The sequence below is a fragment of the Trachinotus anak genome, unplaced genomic scaffold, assembly GCF_046630095.1.
Source record: "Trachinotus anak isolate AG129_WGS33_773 ecotype Australia unplaced genomic scaffold, CSIRO_AGI_Tana_v1 ptg000033l, whole genome shotgun sequence".
Lineage (NCBI taxonomy): Eukaryota > Metazoa > Chordata > Actinopteri > Carangiformes > Carangidae > Trachinotus > Trachinotus anak.
In genome coordinates, this window is record NW_027273884.1 from 8,640,626 (window position 1) to 8,661,707 (window position 21,082).

The window sequence follows — 21,082 nt, forward strand, 5'->3', positions numbered from 1 at the left end:
TCCAGGTTCATCTGTTTTTCTGCGTCTGAATCAGAAGACACTCCTCTGGTATCGTCCCCCTCACCTCTCTCCTCCCAGCTTCAGGAGATCTTTCAGGTCCTCAGGGTCTAGTGCAGCTTTAGCTATAGCTACAGAGACCTGAACAGTTTTTGTACCAGGCTAAAGCATGTCAATTTATGCTGTAAAGTTGGACATTTTAATATGGGAGTCTATGGGGACTGACTCACTGTTTGAGCCAGACTCTAGTGGTCATTAGAGGAACTGCAGCTTTTAGCCCATTTAAAGTTCTGTTAATGTTCAGACTGTGACAACTGTATCAACATCATTCACACAATCTTCACAACATGCTAATCAGGAACTACATGACAATGAATGAATGGTTAATGAGTATTTTGTGATCTGTACTCTAGAAAACTGGTTTGAATAATGACATTAATGATCCCATGACTGTATCATGCTGCAGGACAGATGCAGACACAGTGAAGTTTCCTCTCAGGTACAGAACTAATCTTGATCTTTGACACTTCAGACACTCTTTGACCCTGAGATATTGTCCTTGCAGAAAAAGGAAGCATCCATCATGAAGAAGAACAATGCCTACGCTGTGGCTGTGGCCAACTACGCTCCCAATATCACCAAGGATTCCACGCTGCCCACCATCTCCAAGTATGCCCTGAGCGACCCCAACAAGACCACGGCAGAGGTGAAGCCCGAGCAGAACAAGAAGACCTTCAACAGTGTCAGCAAGATCGACCGCATCTCCCGCATCATGTTCCCGGTGCTGTTCGGGAGCTTCAACCTGGTCTACTGGGCCACCTACCTAAACAGAGAACCGGTCATCAAAGATCTGGATCCTTCCAAGTGAACTGCAGGGACACCCTCCTTCCCTGACCCGATCAGGACTTACACATCTGTCTTTGGGTCAGAATACACCTGAGTACAGGTGTCATTATCTTAGTTTTACTGCATGTTCAGACTGAGAGAAACTGAAACCTCATCACTGATTCATGAGAAAACATCAACCTTCACAGATATTTCTTCCTAATGAAACCTTTCAAATATTATAATCATTATATTAGAGATCAATACTTCAAAAACCAGACAATAAACAGTGCAGGGCTTTGGAGGGAAGACAAGAATGCCTTTAACAACAAGACAGAAAAAAGAAAATAATCAATGTTTAATACTGATCAATATTTTTATATTGAATCAATGACAATGAATCAAATGTGTAATACAACAATGTTAAACCCACCTCCTCATCATGTTCAGCTGCTGTGATCAGTTTAACATTCAGCAGCTACAGACCCAGTTATTTTTCTCAGGAGCTGGTGGAGACCAAACCAGAGTTAAAGGATATTTAAATGGAGAAATGTTTGCTGACACATTCATCATCATGAGGTGAGAATTTATCAGTGTTCTGTTCTGTTTTCAGTTTGTTCTGCTGCCACAATTTGCCACAGACACTGGCCAAATTTTTAATTTGAATTTATGAAACTTAAGCACAAATCAGACTAGTTTAATGGTCAAATAGAGTTTTGTAAAGAGTTCTGCAGGACCGAGTACTAAACCGTGAAACTAGTTCAAGTCATCACTTCCTGTCCCCTGCTCCTGAGTCTCTGGTTGTTTGAATGTGTTTCTGGTTGATGACTGAAATCAGGTCTGTGTTTAACAGCAGCTCAAGACACTTTCAGGCTTGATTCTCTGACATCAAATCAGTCAGTAAATCCCTCAGTCCTGATTTCTTAAAGCTTCTCCGTCTGTTAAAAAAGACAGGTTGCTAGCAAGTGTCTAAATGAGACTATTGAGGTTGTCGGGGGCGTAAACGTCATCAGTCCAACATGAAAACTGATCTACTCACCAGTCCACCTTTACAGCCTTGTTGTGTTTCTGCTTGCGCTCTTACAAACTGTTGCTAACTTTGTCAGAGGAAAGGCTTTTGTAGAAGAGCTCAGAGCTAAATCAAACTACAGGTTGAAGTTTAGTGGTGGTGACGGTGAAGTCATGTGACCGTGGTGTCACTGATTTATAGCCTATCATGAGGTTTTTACAGCTGCTGATTGTATTTATGCTTAAAACATCATAAAGTGGTGTCATTAGTGAAGATTATCCTGCTGAACAAAACCTCAGGATCAGAAACTGTTGCTGATTTTCTCTAATCATCCAAAACAAATCCTACTGGCTGTTTGTGGAGGGAACCAGGTGATGATGACTTCAAGGTTGGACTACAGAAACACAGTACTTCACTAAATTTAAATTCAAATGCAGTCCAATGAATTTCTTCTTACTTGCTGTCAGAATCATTTGTATATTTATTTATTTTTGTATTTATGAGTTTATTTACTTGTTTTTACCAAATGTCACAGGGTTTTAAATATTCAGGTGCAGGTGTTTTTGCTGATGCACTGTCAGGATGTTTCTCCACCACCTGACATACTAAACCACCGGGTTAATAAAATTAGGTTCACCTACCAACTTGCTCTGGAGTGTCTTCATCAGCAGGTGTAGTTTGTTCAGTTGTCATAGAAGGTGAAGGGTCATGGGAATAAAGTTTTGTTGAGGTATTGAAGGAGGTAACAGGGAGGGAAAAAACCTCCATTACTTCCATCAGCATGCTCCCTAATCAGCAGCAGAAACGACTGTCTGAGGATCCATTTCCTTAAAAGTTATGGTCTTTTTCTCATAACTGTGAGCTGTAATGCTGCTGCGTTATACAGTCATAATTATCACAAAATGTGTCTGAATTAGATTTTACGTTTCCAAAAGCTTATGAATTTTTGTTTCTCTGCTGACACCTTCCTGCACATCAAGCTGTGTCTCTGTTCAGTTTTATCATTAGTAAACTTCTGTCTTCACATGGCCACTGCTGAGCTGAGCTCTCATCTCTAAATACTGAACATAAACCAGACGCTGCCTGAGCCTCCTCAGTCTGCCCACACTGGACTGTCATCTCTGGGCAGACCTTGAGTCTTCAGGCAGTGCTCTGGTCCTGTTCCACATCAGAATATCTGCAGGGAAGTTAATCCACACCACAGCTTTACCACCGTCACATCCTCCTCACTCTGGAGCTCTGTACAGATTTTTAGACTCTTTGTGAGAATATTGGTCTGTGTGTATATAACTTTTACTGTCATCTTTTTATACATGCTATAGCAAGAACAAAGGACCTATACATATTTAATAGTCTCAGCCTCAGCATTCTTAGTATCAGTCTCAGCATTCACTGAACTTTGTCTTTTTTCTGCTTAAATATATTTCAAAACACATCCCAGTTACCACGAGGTAAAGAGTCACAAGAGTCACCTGACACTGACCCAGTTCTTCTGCTTATATGATCTATAATCTATAACCTATACAGATACACTATAGACACTGTGTTTAAAGGCTGTACCACATAGAGCACAGGAGGACAGATAAACATGAGCACAGAGACTCACAGGGAACCACTGAGGTTCATGTTAAAATTTGTCTGGTGCTGTGCAGGTTCCACATCCTACGAAGGCATGGTCTGTAAGGGTGTGGTCTATGAGGGCGTGGTCTTTGTAACCAAACCAAAAGACGGTCTAGTCCACAGAGGATTTCCTGGTTTACTTGTGGAGTCAGTCATGTTCCTGATTTTAAAAACTGATTCCATAGTGATTTATCACCTGCATGCAATTAATCTTGGGGTATAGATTGGCCAGACAGAAATGAAGGACCCTTTTCTCAGCAGCATTTGAAGGAGCCTTGGAGATGGGACAGACTTTTTGTGCTCCTGTTGCTCTTCAAATGAATCCTTCGTAGGATGCAGCCCCTGAATTGAGACACAGCCTGGGACTGGTCTGGGACTGGTCTGGGTCTGGTCTGGGACTGGCCCTGTGTACCAGGTGGCGTTGAGGTGACCCCTGATGTCGGCTCTTTGTCAGCTTTCAACCACGTTGCAAAGTCTGACACAATGGAGTTAGCTCAGTGGTACCCTGTAATCTCACCACCTCAGTGAAGACCAGGAACAGACAGTGGCTGTGTCCAAAATCCTGATCATCCTCTGGTCACTGTTTTATCTGAGTGTCTCACTGTGAACTTGATGTTCCAATGTCCTCAAAAAAAAAAAATCCCACAACACAAAAATAGAAGCACCCCTGGCATGATGAACCAGAAACACTCATTTGATAAAATACATTGTCGATGCAACTGGACGTGTCTGATTAGGCTTCAGATTAGAATGGAACTATAATTTAGTAAAAACAGATGATGAGCGCAACATTTGGTGCTGTGGCTCTCACATGGAGCAAAGACACACTGAAAGTCTGCAGTGTTTCACTTGTGTTTGAAAGCAAGCAAAGGTAGCAGGTTAAGCAGAGGACCTACTGAACAAGCTTTACCTTTAAACAGGTCCCAGATCAGAGGGAAATACAGGAAATAAGAACAATTAATGTAAAGTAAAAAATAAAAATCTAAAGTCACAAAGACCCTAAGGGCTGTCCCCTGACAGTTTCCTTGTTTGTAATTCTTCAGATTTCTTTGTCTACATATATACCAAGATATTTATGCTCAGTTTAGTGAGATTTGTTTCTGTGGTGTATGTAGACTGTGTGTGTTGAAACACAACAGCTAGGCTTTGTTTCATCAGTAAAATCTGGAATGAACAGCTGGAGTGGAGCCTTCATCAGCTCAACATGTGTACCATCATCATCTGGCCCAGTGTGTAGCCTCCTGTAGCAAACTGGCTGTTTACTGTTTACCTGTCTTGCCACGCCCTGCTGCTGCTACCTGTTCTGCAGACACATACCTGGCCACCAGCATCGTTAAACATTAATATTTGTGGGTTTGTAGGTTGTGATATCAGGTGATGACAATTCAATGTCAGAACAATGTCTAAAGCTAACATCAGCTGATGTGAAGTAACCAAACTCCAATGTCTAAAAAAACCACTTTATAGTCGTGAGCAAAACCTAACGTCTCTTCAACATTAGTTAAAGCTCTGGTAAACATCACCTAAAGATCTGTTAAACATCACCTAAACAGTTTTTAAACATCACATAAACATCTCCTTAATGTCTCCTAAACATCACAATTAACCAACAGCTTTGACGATGACATGATTTTCATTTCCAACCAAAATTTAATGCCTGTCTGATGTTAGAGTCAGACAGGCATCTTTCAGTCCACCATCTTTCAGTCCAGCATCTTTGCTACATCATGTTGACATCTGGTGCATACTGGGTAAGAACCCCCCCCCCCCCCCCCCCCCACACACACACACACACACACACACACACACACCTTCCCCCACCTTTGTACTCTGTTTCCTGACATTATTAAAAGTTAATATTGATGTATTCTCTGTCTTTGAAGAAAATGGAAACTGCTGTTTGTTGAATTATTATAAGAGTCTGACACATGAAGAAATTCTATATTTATAATAAACACGTCTGTATCTCACTGACTGTTAACATATGTAACAGAGTCACATAATAATCACATTTCCTTTGTATTGTTATTATTCCTTTGAGTTCCTCGTGAAAGTGACTTTCCACTGTTTTTAAAATAAATTTTACACAATCAGAAATGAAGACGCTCCTGTTTCTCTCTGATTACAGTTTCTGAAGTTACTGTGGATACTATTCTGTTATTAAACCCTCATGAAAATATTCTGATCTCATCTCCTTTGGTTTTCTTTGCTTTGCTCTTGCTTTCACCAGTAAATAAAGTCTCCATATCATCACTGAAGGACAGCAGGATGCAAATGTAACTTCAGTGTTTCTTACTGTAATTAGCTGTGTACCATCCAGGTGACTCAGTGTCAGTGAATAACACAGGTGAAACGTTTGTCCTGTGGAGTGACTGCTCCTGACCTGTCGTTTCCTCTCTTTACCTGGAGGAACTAAACTGTCAGAAAATCTCACCTGTCTTCAAGTCACCAAGAGTCAACACAATCACAAACCATTCATCACCCTAAGATCTCTGCTACACTCTAGATACAGGACCACCCTGACAGGAAGACTGTGGTGGTCTGTGATGTCATTGTCACAAGCGAACTTGTTCTTGTGGCAAAAACTGAATACTTGAAAAAAAAAAAAAAGTTTCTGCTCCACTTATCAGTTCTGAACAGAAATGAGATGGTCTGGTCTACGGAGGATTTTCACTTTGCATCACCAGCTGTTCCCGCCCTTACTGTTGTGTTGAAAAGCATGTCTCTTGTTGCCTAGCAACCTTAACGACAAGTAACTTTTCTTCTCAGTAAGGTTTTAAGGTCCTTGGTTTTAACAGTTGTACCATTACTGTTGAACTGAGCTGAAACACAACATTGACATTGTCTTGCACAACTTGTCTTTTTTGTCATTAGGGTTTTTAGAATTTTTTTGGCAAAGTGTCTACATGTGGACGATGATGTTTTCTCTGTAACTCTAACAGAGGGAAGTCTGAACCATGTCTAACTTCACTGTGATGAGTCAGCCTTCGAACCTCTGCTGGTACAGACACCCCAGAAACAGGACAAGACAGTGGTGGTGTATGATGTCATCATGACATCACATGTGATCACTGTGAGGAACATGACATCAGGGGAACAGCAAACCCTGGATAAGAGAGTGAATGAATCATCCTGTCACAGTAAGACAGAAGTACAGAACCGGAACAACGTCCCTGCTCACAGAGTGAGGAGAAGTCCTGGTGATAATGATGGTGATCTGAGTCTTCAAACCTGGTCGAATCACAGTATTGATCTGTTAACAGTTCATCTGATCAACACTGGTCCTGGTCGATACTTTGCCTTTATGGTGGCATCAAAGGAGCATAATTTACCAGCAGTGTTGTAGCTGTGAAGATGTAATTATCAGGACTGAGGTGAAGAAAGGACTGATACCATTGACTTTACATTTTACTGCTACTGCAGCTAAAGCCCTGCACTGTAAGACTCTGTACAGAGGTGTCCAGATACACACACACACACACACACACACAGTCAGCAAGCCGTGAGGCAGCCAAATCTCAGCAGTGTTGAGCCCCTCAGCTGCTGAGAGAGGAGTCCTGCTGAACAGGAGACCTGCTGTAATCAGGCACAGCAGTGCATTCACCTGCTGTCTGCACTTCACCCTCCACCTATCTTTGATCTCCACCTCCTCATCCCCACTGCTGACTGTACACTGACGCTCAACCCCACCAGCTCCACACTCATCAGCTACAGACAGAAACACAAACAAGTGAAACACCAGAGATCACATCAGAATTATAGAAAAATTAAACAGTGTGATTTTATCTTTTCTCCATAAAATACACACACACACACACAAACGCACACAAAACCTAGTCATATAAACACATTACTTCAGCTGTCAGCATGATTCAAATCTCTCTCTCTCTCTCACACACAGACACACACACACACACACACAGAGAGAGAAACACACTAAAAGACACACACACACACAAACACACACAAAGAGTCTCCATGACCAGAGGCTCATCACAGAACAAACAACATATCAATAAATAAAAACATCAGTAACTAGGGGAACTATCTCATGTCTCATTGGCTGCAGACCTAGGGTTAGCCTAGCTTAGCTTAAGGCTGAGTCTACAGTTAAGTTAAAAACCACACCTACCAACACCTCTAAAGCTGATTAACACATTATGTCTTTACTGTTAATTGTGTACACCAATACAATTTTGGTGAAAAATGTAATTAAAAATAAATAAATAGAAAAAAAACACAAATAATGTATTTTTTCAGTTTGTTTTAAAACAAACTGATTTTTAAAAACATTTCATTGTTTTCATTTGTTCCTTTTTTTCTTGTATTGAGGTCTATCACTGTGGTGACTGTGGAACTTCCTACATTTCTCCATCTTTCATTTCAATCCTAAATGTTAGACCATTATCATTACAATAAAAAGTGCTCTGAGTAGACATTATTTAGCCTCACTACTGTCATGGAGTTGGATGTAGGCCACCAACATTTTTATCTTCTAATAGGCCATTAGTTGTAAAAGGTTGAGAACCACTGCTACACAAACAAATGTATAAAAACAAGGTGTGATAGTTTTAGGGGCGTTACATCCTAGACCTATTTCTTGATGATCAATCATTTGTCCGTCTACAGGTATTTGATCTCATTTATCTAACCTATCTCTGTTATATGTTGCATTTCTTCACCAGAAATGCTGGAAATGGTGGATTGCTCTCTTCAGGTTGCGGGTGATTTTAAGTATCTATGATCTTGTTCACAGTGAGGGAAGGATGGAGCAGGATATTGACAGACTGTGGTGAAGAGGGAGCTGAGCTGGATGACAAAACTCTCGATGTACCAGTTGATCTTCGTTTTGACCCTCACCTATGGTCCTGAGCTCTGGGTAGGGACCACAGCTAGACCACAGTAGATCACAGCTACAAGCAGCTGATTCCTCTGCAGCGGGTCTGGACGTGGCCTCAGACAAAGAGTGAGGAGCTCTGACATCCAGAGTGAGCTCAGAGTCGAGCTGCTGCTCCTTCATGGCGTAAGGAGCCAGTTGAGGTGGTTCAGGCATCTGTTTGGGATCCTCTTGAGCACGCCCCATTGGAGGTCTTCCAGGCCTCAGGGTGGACCCAGAACCATAGGCTGTATATAAAAATGGATGTAGACTCTGGCTCTGGAAAATGAAGCCAATGCGGAAGTTCCTTAAACCTGCATTCTATCGAATGACCATCAGGGGCAACTCCACTAGGGTTGCAAAAAGAAGTCTGATTCTTTAGTAGTCTATGAGAAAATAGCCTTGCTTCTCACTTGGTTTATTACCCCAGTAAACGTTTTTATAACAAGTTTATGGTCTCAATCGGTAGTTTAAAGTCTTCTTCAATACAACATGATGTTCATTTTTAAAATTATAGTCCCATTTAAAAGAAAATAGACGATAAAGTAGGGTATGCATTGGGGCGTGGCTAACGTATGATTGACACATTGTGACTTGTCAATCAAGAGCAGTCCCTTCTCACAGAACCAACGATGCTGAATTAGCCATGAACTTGTTTTTGGGTGTAGTGTTGAATTTTTGTCCTAGAGTTTTCAACATACAGTTTAAATTTTGACCTTCCATCGTGTTTTCAGTTTGTGAAAATTAGTTTTAACTTTTTGTTGTTCAGCGTCTGGTTGAACCAAAAGACACTCTAAGGAATCAGCTGTTCAGATTATTCGGTAAGTACATTTTATTTTTAGCTTAAGCCTGTTTTCGCCAGCCAAAATTAGCATCCCAATTTCCAAATGATATCATAGTGTAGATAAATTACAAATGCACCTTCTAACCCAGCTAGCTAGTGCTAGCTGATTACCAAGCGTTTTCTATGCTAAAGTGATTGCTGACCTCTGTTTACTTTAGAGGTGTTAATACATGTTTGAATATAATGTTAAAAGCCCAACTAAAATGTGCATATAACTAATGTTAAGGTACCAACGTTATTATTGTGTTTCTGGAACACGGGATCCAGTCGAAGTGAACTGCGTTAGTGTGTTGGGCTCATATTGAGCTCCATTAATGCAAGTTCTTAAAATGTCAGTTTGGATGTTGTGAAAGTTCAGGTTAATTTAACCTTAACGTAATTTAAATGTGGTTAACATGTAGACTGCACATTATGCTGACTGGAACAACAGAGGCCACATTACTACATCTTCTGATCAGGTCCTCAGTTCACAAGCAGCAGATAGTAACAAAAGCATTTACCGGATCTGTCCTTTTTATTCGACCCAGATAATCTTATTACTGGACAATCAGATATGCTCATAATTTGAAGGACCCTGGAGATTATGTTGCCATGGAGTCAAGTGTTAACTGTGGTGTGTTGATGTGTTGTGCACAAAAAGCACACGTGAGAATCTCTATTTAGAAGTTCTGTTCATTCACTCCGATCATCACAATACGGTTAGGAGTTCTGTATAATACACAATGTAGAAAATAACATTAGTACATAACATGTAGCAGTTCATTCATTTGATGCCGTAAGTGCACACACAATAATCCTCAACTGAAGTAGACATTCATGCAGTTATCCTGACAGCTGGTTTATGTATGTGATTAACTGATCCATCATGTCTGAACTCAAGTCTTTTACTGTGATTTGAAAGGTATCCATGCTGAAAGCTGAAGGACCACTGCCAACAGAAGGAGGACCTCATGTATGGAGCACAGTATTTGTTTCCATTCATCTGGCTGTGGAGAAAGGAGGCTGCATGGACAACATCCTTAGTTCTCAAATGGATGGTGATGATGATGCTAGAAAACCACTTCCAGTTCAGGTGCCTCTGGTGGAAAGACAGACCAGTTCTGTAGAAGTTTGTTTAATATTCTCTGTCCTTAGTGTTCAAAGGATCAGTTTCATACTTTTGACTTGTACTGTTGCTGACAGGTGACAGTAACATTTTTGTTCACAGATTTTATAAATATTAAACTGATGGATCAACTCTAGTCACCACTTTCACAAGTGAAAGTATTTCCCAATTTGACATTTAAAGGATCTTCACTGGACAACAGCTGGCACTGTCAAACCAGAAGTGCAAGCAGGAGCAGAATGTGACTCCTGTAACAGATGTGTGCTGCTGTTACCACTTCAGAAATATTAGCCTTCCAAAATCTTTGGTGTGTACTGCAGATTTGACAGTGAGATTTCAGAGCAGTCAAGTTAAGACAGTAGTAAAGAAATTGTAAAGAATTGAAAAAGTACAGCTTATGCACATTAGTTTTACTCATATCTGCTGTTACTGTCATTGAAATGTGTTTAATGTGCTTTTCTAATTTGTGATTGTAGTTTTGTTTATGGAATCTTAAATAAACCTACTGTGATTAAAGTGTACTGAGAGAATTTTCTATGAACTACAGAAGTGTTGCCTGGGTTTTCCAGATTTACCATACACCTTGTGATGTATTTAACAGTACAATTTGGTGAATGAGTGTTCAGTGTAATTGGAGTTGATAATTCATAGTACATAAAGTTCATAAAACACATGGAAGCACAAACTAAAATATCTGGCTTTTGATCCTTCATTGTCAATGTTCTAGGACATTAACTTTTGATACATTTTTGTATTATTTATGTTGTTTATTGAAGCTAACATAGAAACAGCCTTCTAATTACAAATTCTGGCAAAACTTCCATCAGTACGTTGTTGTACAATCTGTGCATGTTGCTATTGTCAAAATCTATACCAGATATAATTCATACCATAAAACCATCAACAAACTTAGAAGAGATTCATAAATACCTTCATTGCACATTTTAAAAGAATCAATTTCAACAATATCATTAACCATCAACAACACTGGAAAGGTATGTAAAATAAATTTACTAAATTCAGTAAGTTTTATAAAAAATAAAATACTTTTGTGGATCAACGTAAAGGTGAACTGTCACAAGTTTGCATAATAAATTGTTTAATCCCTCATTTTTAGTAACAAGTAGTAGAGGTGTTACACAACTCTTCCACTTCAGACCTCCCCAGCCAAACCAATGGACGGAGACACCATCATCACCAAGGTGGTTCCCCGTGGTCTCTGTAGCTCTCTGGGCTCCACGCTGGACGTAACTGTCCCCAGTGATCCAGACCTTGGCTGGATGGAAAGAAACACTGTAATAGTGAGATACATATGATATTCTAACGAGAAAAAGGTAAAATAAGAAGCACTCTTATTAGCTGAACTCTGCGCAGCTATCTGAAATACAGAACTCCCTCCGGCTAGTTGTAAAAACTGCTGTACTGTTTTACAATAAATAATAACAACTAATATTATTTCAGTGGCACTGAGTGGGTGCAGATGCCATAATCAATCCAAGTAGACAGTGATGTTACTCATTCTGGAAAAGAGAAAGAATAATTCCAATATATGTTTTGATGCCCGTTTTTAACAATGAAATTAACAAAAAACTAAAAACACTGAAACACAATTAATATTAACGCGCACTCACATGACGATCGATTGCACTGCGAGAATAAACATTAATCAATAACACTGATCTGTGGCGTAAATGAGCTCATTTCTGCTGATCTGCTGGGTCTGGAGGTCTCCAGCACAGACACTGGCAACCCGCTGTCATCGTTAACACTCATGAAATCAGGCAATAACTTTTGATTCACAGAACCAATTTTAAAACACAACAGCAAAGGGTTTTACCATTTACAGTGGTTTATTTCAGTTACAATAACATTTCATTATCTTTGTGTACATTACAGTTGTGTGTGTGATATTTTCCAAATGTGGACATGCATGCAGTTAGCTATTAAAAGTAAGTTATCATTTAGTACTAAAGTTTACCTTGACTTATGGAAAATGACTGATTTCGGATTCACACGGAGCAGCCTCTCACGGTCCGTCAGATAGCCGGTGTGGGTGGGCGGGCACAGTGACCTCGGTTCTTAGGTCAGATCTGCCCCTCACTCCTCCTCAGCTCCACCCTCTTCTCCAAATATGGTTTCTTCTGGTTTCAAAAAAATCAAGATGGTGACGGCCAAATTTCAAACTCAAAATGGTAGTTCACAAACAAATGGGTGACGTCATGGTGGGTTGCCACTTGGTCTGCAGCCACAGTCAGCAAGAAGAGACTCAGCATCACACCCACAACAAACACACTTTTATCTCATCACTTAATCTGAGGGGCTAAAGGGAATAATATCAAAGATTTACAGCATGGCAGCTTTTATTCATTTAAAGCTCCACAGCAGGTTGACGGCAAACTAATGATTACTGCATCTATACAGAGTTTTACATAGAGGCACAATACACCAACATGAACCCAGTGAGACTAACAGCTGCAGTGTGCTCATGCAGGTCAGACTGTACGACACTGGATGTAGCATCGAATGGATTTATAGGAGAGATCTTTTTTTATTTCACACTAATCAGCAAACACAAAGGAACCTGCAAACTGAGTATCTTCACAGCCCCCCTCCCCCTACCCCATGCACCAAGGCAAACAAAACACACAAAAAATATACTTGTGTGTATGCACATGCATACATACCCATATAGAGATACATACACACACCAACATATACATATATACCCATACTGATGTTCACCTCAGTAAAGAAAAAGACACACAGTGAGCAAACTGTAGCTAACAGTCATATCATTTGATGTACCTCCTGTGTATGTATGGATCAAAAATGGCCCAGGTTCATTATTGGTCATTTCTAGAAATCTTTTCTGAGCAACAAATTCTCAGGAACCATAGGTCTTGAGAAATATACAAAATATAATCACAGTCTTGATCATGTTTTCTAAAGGCTGATGACTTTACTTCTCTGTGCAGAATGAAACCAACAATGAGACCAACAAACAGACATTAATGAGTCTCACTGTGTCACTGGGTGATGTGTTCCTTCAGTACATTGTTTTGACTCAGTCCCACACACATCATCCTGCTGCCACAAATACTGGATGTAGATTAATCCACCCATGAATATAGTCCCCAGCAAATCTCCTATTTCCCTCTGTTTGAGTAACGTCTGTTAAACTGCAGCGAGCAGCTGTTTGAGGAAATTACTGAGACTTTATTAATAAGGGAAACTATAGATCTGTCAACCAGTTCAAAGACTCTGATCTTCAGAAGGAACCGGTAGAACCACAGACAGGAAGTTAGATAGTAGTGAAAAAAGGCACAGACACACTGACCATCTGAGGGGTTAATGATAATAAAACACAGTACTGTCTGAATATGAGCCGAACACCTGAATGAGACTGTGACTGTGAGTGATCCACCAACACTGCAGAGAGCTTTGATGAAAAGATAGAAACAAGTGGGATTACTGGAAATTGGTTTCTCTCTCGTAGCCTCTAATCATCTTCTTCACACTATTCAGGCATGAACAATTAGTTGATACAGTTGCTTAGCAACAGTAATAGTATATTTTTCCCACAGAAAGTTTCAGTCTCCAGGAAATGAGGTCTCTAGTGAACTTGGTACTGCGTTAAAGTCATATTAAGATTTAAATGAAGACATCAAAACATTGCCTGGTGACAACAATGATGTTTCTACACAACTGAACTGTAAGCAAATTTGTATTTGTATTGTATTTTTTATTTAACCTGGATGATGTTTTCTATTAATCTAATGAGGATGTGATGTTAATTAATGTGTTGCAGAACAATCTCCACCTGAGGTGACTCCAGTTTTATTAAACTGGTTTTTGGTTCTGTTCAGACTCTTGGTTCAGGTTCAGGGAAGATCCTGGTCTGGTTTAATACAGAAACAGTTCAGAACCTGTTTATTCATATTGAACCTAAACCACCAACTCAAACTAAACTGCAGCTCATGTGTTCAGTTATTCAGCAGGACACTGGTTCACAGCACTGGGGTCCACCTGGCCCACCTGGGCTCCAAGAAAAATTCAGATACTGGACTAAACACAGTCTGGATCCACGTGTTGGGTTTTGATCATAGTCTGATGTTTATATGGAATCTGTTCATTTTAATATGAAGGTCAGTAAATGATGCATAAACAACAGGCAGTCAATGAGACTTTAATCAACACCTATATATGAAGTCTGATTAATCTTTATCAACTGGTTATGTGCCGCAGGCTTTTAAAGTTGCAGTAATTAAACCGCTACTTAAAAAGCCAGATGTTTTAGCCAATTATAGACCTATATCCAACCTCCCCTTTATTTCCAAAATCCTTGAGAAGGTCGTTGCAAACCAGTTATGTGACTATCTGCACAGAAATGGTTTGTTTAAAGATTTTCAGTCAGGTTTTAGAGTCCATCATAGCACAGAAACAGCTCTGGTTAAGGTTACCAATGATCTCCTCATGGCTTCAGACAATGGACTTGTCTCTGTACTTGTCCGGCTACATCTTAGTGCTGCATTTGACACCATTGATCATAAGGGTTAGGGTTATAGGGTATGACTCTTCTATCATCACTAAAGTCAGTCATGGAGTTCCACAAGGTTCTGTGCTAGGACCAATACTCTTCAGTCTATATATGCTTCCTCTAGGAAAGATTATTAGGAGGCACCAGATAAATTTCCATTGTTACGCAGATGACACCCAGCTGTATTTATCCATGAAGCCAGGTGAGACTAACCAGGTAGCCAAGCTTCAGGTGTGTCTTAAGGACATAAAAACCTGGATGACCAGTAATTTCTTACTCTTAAATTCAGACAAAACTGAAGTTATTGTAATTGGCCCAAAACACCTCAGAGATACACTATGTGATAATATACTGACTCTGGATGACATCACCTTGGCCTCCAGTGCTACAGTCAGAAACCTTGGTGTCACTTTTGATCAGGACTTGTCCTTTACTTCACATATAAAGCAAGTCTCTAGGACAGCCTTCTTCCACCTGCGCAATATTGCAAAAATCAGACCCATTCTGTGTCTAAAGGAAGCTGAAAAACTAGTTCATGCATTTGTTACCTCAAGACTGGACTACTGTAACTCTTTATTGTCAGGATGTCCCAAAAATGCAGTAAAAAGCCTCCAATCGATCCAAAATGCTGCAGCACGAGTACTGACAGGAACTAGGAAACGAGATCACATCTCTCCTGTGTTAGCTTCTCTGCATTGGCTCCCTGTAAAATCCAGGATAGAATTTAAAATCCTCCTCCTCACCTACAAAGCCATTAATGGTCAGGCACCATCGTACCTTAAAGAGCTTATAGTTCCCTATTTTCCCAATAGGACACTTCGCTCTCTAAATGCAGGTCAACTTGTGGTTCCCAGAGTTTGTAAGAGTAGAATGGGGGGCAGAGCCTTCAGCTATCAGGCTCCTCTCCTGTGGAACCAGCTCCCAGTGTGGGTTCAGGAGGCAGACCCCCTCTCTACCTTTAAGATCAGGCTTAAAACTGTCTTGTTTAGTAAAGCTTATAGTTAGGGCTGGCTCGGGTATGTCCTGACCCATCCCTTAGTTATGCTGCTATAGAGCTAGACTGCTGGGGGATTCCCATGATGCACTGGACGCTCTCTCTCTCTCTCCACTACTTTATGCCATAAACTTTGTATTTTTCTTCTCTCCCGTAGTTTGTGCTTCTCCTCTCTCTCCCTCTCTCTGTCCTCATTCTGCAGGTCTCTCTGCCTCTGGAGCAGCAGGATCCAGATCCACCACTACTCATCATTACTATTAACCACTGTTACCTGTCATTATTATTGATAACACCATTACCTACACAGCTGTTCCTGGTCTCTCTCTCTCTCTCTCTCTTTTCTCCTCTCTCCTCCCCCCACCCCCCCTTTTTTATCTCGTCCTAAACCCAACCGGTCGAGGCAGACGGCCCCCCACCCTGAGCCCGGTTCTGTTGGAGGTTTCTTCCTGTTAAAGGGAGTTTTTCCTCCCCCCTGTCACCAAGCACTTGCTCTTTGTGGGAACTGTTGGGTTTTTCTCTGTAACAAAGTAAGGTCTTGACCTGACCCTGTAAAGTGCCTTGAGATAATGTAGATTATATTTTGGCGCTATACAAATAAAATTGAATTGAATTGAATGAGACGCACACACTGGACATCAGTGTGACAAACTGGGTGTCTGAAACCAGTTATTAGTAATAATCATACCTCTGACACTATAATAACAAGAAGTAAATGTACAGAGGAGTGTTGTGTTAATAGTAGCAGTTTCCTGCTGTATCCCTCAGACACCTCTGATCAGGTTAAGATTATAATTAGCAGTGATTAGTGACAGTACTCAGGAGGTCATGAATCAGATCAGGTCAGCAGAAGCCTCTTAGTCAAACCCTTGTTTTACTGTAGAGAACAAATGTGAGTCATAACTGTGAGTGGTTGAATAATCTATAGACTGAACAACAAAGAGCTGTGATATCTTGGAGCTGTATACATATCTAACGTTAGCATTAGCATCTGTTTACTCACCAGTCCAGAAGAAACGTTGTGAGTTCAGCATCAAGTTTCATTCTTTACTCACCAACATCCGTCTCCAGAGGTGGAGACAAACACCAGTGTTAACTCTTGTCTCCATCATGTCTGTTCTTCTGCTGAAGTTAGCATGCTAACCAGCCAGCTCCAGCCTGTCTGCTGAAGTTAGCATGCTAACCAGTTAGCCCTGGCCCGTCTCCTCCCTTTAGCCTCCAGTAGTGGTGTGCGATACTGCATATTTTGGTATCAGAATCAGAATCAGAATCAGAATCAGTTTTATTGCCAAGTATGTTTTCACATACAAGGAATTTTTTCTGGTGATTGGTGCAATTGATCAGCAACAGTGGGGCTCTCTAGCCTTGTTGATGAGGCTAATAGCAGATGGGAAGAAGCTATTTTTGTGGCGAGAGGTTTTGGTCCTGAAGGACCGCAGCCTCCTGCCAGAGGGGAGTGTCACAAAGAGTTTGTGTCCAGGGTGGGAGGAGTCAGCTACAATCTTCCCTGCACGCCTCAGAGTCCTTGAGGCATACAGGTCCTGGAGGGATGGAAGATTGCAGCCAATCACCTTCTCAGCAGAGTGGATGATACGCTGCAGTCTGTTATTGTCCCTCTCCGTGGCAGCAGCGTACCAGATGGTGATGGAGGAGGTGAGGATGGACTCAATGATGGAGGTGTAGAAGTTCACCATCATAGTCCTTGGCAGGTTGAACTTCTTCAACTGCCTCAGGAAATACATCCTCTGCTGAGCTTTTTTGATGAGGGAGCTGATGTTTAGCTCCCATTTGAGATCCTGTGTGATGGTGGTTCCCAAGAAGCGAAAATGCTCCACGGTAGCCACGGGGGAGTCACACAGGGAGATGGGGGTGGGTGGGGCTGGGCTCTTCCTGAAGTCCACTATCATTTCCACTGTCTTCAGAGCGTTAAGCTCTAGGTTGTTCTGCCTGCACCAGGTCACCAGACGGTCAGTCTCCCACCTGTAGGCAGACTCATCGCCATCAGAGATGAGTCCAATGAGAGTGGTGTCGTCTGCAAACTTCAGGAGCTTGACAGACTGATGGCTGGAGGTGCAGGTGTTGGTGTACAGGGAGAAGAGCAGAGGAGAAAGAACGCAGCCTTGCGGGGATCCAGTGCTGATGGTCTGGGAGTCAGACACGTGCTTTCCTAGCTTCACATGCTGCCTCCTGTCAGACAGGAAGTCGGTGATCCACCTGCAGGTGGAGTCAGGCACGCTCAGCTGGGAGAGCTTGTCCTGCAGCAGAGCCGGGATGATGGTGTTGAAGGCAGAGCTGAAGTCCACAAACAGGATCCTGGCATAGGTCCCTGAGGAGTCCAGGTGCTGGAGGATGAAGTGGAGAGCCATGTTGACGGCGTCGTCTACAGACCTGTTGGCTCTGTAGGCGAACTGCAGGGGGTCCAGGAGTGGGTCAGTGATGGATTTGAGGTGGGACAGGACAAGGCGCTCAAATGATTTCATGACCACAGAGGTCAGGGCAATGGGTCTGTAGTCATTTAGACCTGTGGGCCTTGGTTTTTTGGGGACAGGGATGATGGTGGAGGATTTGAAGCAGGCTGGCATGTGGCAGGTCTCCAGTGAGGTGTTGAAGATGTCCGTGAACACTGGAGACAGCTGATCAGCACAGTGCTTCAGGGATGATGGAGAGACAGAGTCAGGACCGGCTGCTTTGCGGGGGTTCTGCTTCTTAAAAAGCCTGTTGACATCTCTCTCCAGGATAGAGAGAGATGTTCCTTTGGTAGGGGAGGAGGGGGGTTCTGATGTGGCTCTGATGTGGAGGTTAGTGTCAGGCTTGTCCCACTGTCTTTCAAAGCGGCAGTAGAACTCATTCAGATCGTTGGCCAGACGGAAGTCGTTAATGGAGTGGGGGGGTTTAGGTTTGTAGTTTGTGATCTTTCTGAGCCCTTTCCAGACAGAAGCAGAGTCGTTGGCTGAGAACTGGAGCTGAAGTTTCTCAGAGTACAGTCGTTTAGCTTCTCTCACCGCTTTGCTAAACCTGTACTTGGACTCTTTATACTTGTCCCTGTCCCCACTCCTGAAAGCTTCCTCCTTTTGCCTCCTGAGCTGACTGAGCTTAGCTGTGAACCAGGGTTTGTCATTGTTATAACTCACCCTGGTGCGTGATGGGATACAGCAGTCCTCACAGAAGCTGATGTATGACGTCACAGCCTCTGTGAACTCATCCAGACTGTTGGAAGCAGTCCTGAACACTTCCCAGTTAGTGCAGTCCAAACATGCCCGCAGATCCTCTATGGCTTCACTGCTCCACTGCTTCGATGTCTTCACAACAGGTTTACACAGTTTTAGTTTCTGCCTGTATGTGGGAATCAGGTGGACCATGACATGGTCACAGTGGCCCAGTGCAGCCCGGGGGACGGCGTGATAAGCACCACTGATTGTGGGGTAACAGTGGTCCAGAGTGTTCCCCTCTCTGGTTGGGCAATTAACAAACTGTCTGTATTTGGGCAGTTCGTGGTTGAGGTTACCTTTGTTAAAGTCACCAAGGACAATAACTACGGAGTCCGGGTTGGTCTGCTCCACACACAGTATCTGATCGGCGAGCGCCCGCTGTGCCTCCTGCACGTTGGCCTGTGGTGGGATGTAAACACCGACCAGGATGATTGAGGTGAACTCACGGGGGGAGTAGAAGGGCCTGCAGTTTATGATGAAAGTCTCCAGGTCAGGAGAACAGTGCTGCAGGATCACTGTCACGTCTCTGCACCAGCCACTGTTTGCATAAAAGCAGATTCCTCCACCTTTCGTTTTGCCGGACAGCTCTGTGTCGCGATCCGCTCTGAAGAGTTGGAAGCCGGCCAGCTCCAGCGCAGAGTCCGGATCGATCCACACAGCCACGTCTCCGTGAAGCACAGGACGGCAGATGAAGAAAAGTCTCTGTTCTTCTGCACCAGTAGCTGAAGTTCATCCAGCTTGTTGGGCAGTGAACGCACCTTGGAGAGAAAGATACCTGGGAGCGGTGTGCGGAGTCCCCGCCGGCGGAGACGCGCAAGCGCACCAGCACGTTTTCCTCTCCTCCGGCGTTTCACTGCGAGAGTAACGGTCAGTGACCTCTGACCAAAATGTCCAATAATTCCACAGGTGAGTCGAGAAAAGTAGGAAAAAAATCCACTGGAGTTGTTTCTCTGATATTAATGAGCTCTTCTCTGGTGAGAGAGCTCTGGAAACCAAAGCAGAAAACTGGATTTACAAAGAAAATAAGGCAAAAAAATGCGCACCAAAACACCGAGGCAGCCATCGGCGGCGCCATGGCAACAGAATCGATTACATGGTATCGATCCGATACCAATAAATATCAAGTAAATACGGGCCAGTATTGCTGATACCGATTACCGATACCGATACTTTTCAATAAATAAGGTGGATGCGTCTTTGAATTGCTAAATCTCAATTAATTTTCATGACCTTAACTGTTTTTTGTGATGTTTCCTTTTTTATTATTAAATAGTTAAAACCCAGGACACAATTAGGACAAAGTTTATAATTAAATAGAAAATTAAAATCTTAAATAAAAAGTGCACGCAAACCAGTAAACAAATTAAAACAAACAAGTACTGTTGAGAAACTATAATACAAAAATTTAATTAAAATTCACAACAACAACTGGTGAAAATATAAATAATATGTAAACAACTTGACAACCCCCAAAGCCTTTAGTTAGTCTGTGCAGAACAAAGGTTCTGGTTACAGGTTTTTGTTCAAGAACAGTATCATATTAACATTTTTTGCTTTTAATGCACTTCGTCTGTGACTCACTAACTGCCCTGCTTTTGAAAAAATCCTCTCAGCTGGCACTGATGTTCACTGAAATTCCTGAAGCCATCATCCTCTACTATGGAAAGATTATTGTGATCTCCTCTGCTCTTGGGGAATCAGCTAAGTGAAATAATAAAAGAAATAAGCCTTTAGCACAGCTATGTGTAGTTTAAATGCAGTAATCATACAGTATCCCTTTGACAGTTAACACAAAAGGGCAATAATATTCAATAAATTCTGAGCCATGTTATATTCAGTATATGTGTTTCAATTCCAGTAAATGTAGTCATTTAAATAACACATTTCAATGGGATAAATGTATTACATCAAGGCCTTAGCATAATTTATACTTTTTGAGTTGGCTAAAGTAATAAATAACAGTTTCACTTTGTTACTGTCAACACTATAACCTGCCTGGATATTCTCTGCCATGCTGAAAGGCCTCTGCCTCTGGACTGGGGGTCTTGCAGCGGGGCCAGGGGGTGGGG

The 21,082-nt window shown here is 41.9% G+C and overlaps 1 protein-coding gene across 3 annotated transcripts in view; it reads left to right on the plus strand.

Annotated features, from left to right (window-relative positions):
* The window catches only part of gabra2a (gamma-aminobutyric acid type A receptor subunit alpha2a), a 29,410-nt gene extending 24,290 nt beyond the window's left edge, over positions 1-5,120 (plus strand). For all 3 annotated transcript variants that reach the window (XM_071471169.1, XM_071471170.1, XM_071471168.1), the window contains one exon: positions 563-5,120. In XM_071471169.1, coding sequence (XP_071327270.1) covers positions 563-865 — 303 coding nt within the window. In that variant the 3' untranslated portion in view covers positions 866-5,120. The remainder of the gene's footprint in view (positions 1-562) is intronic.
* The last annotated feature ends 15,962 nt before the right edge of the window (positions 5,121-21,082 follow it).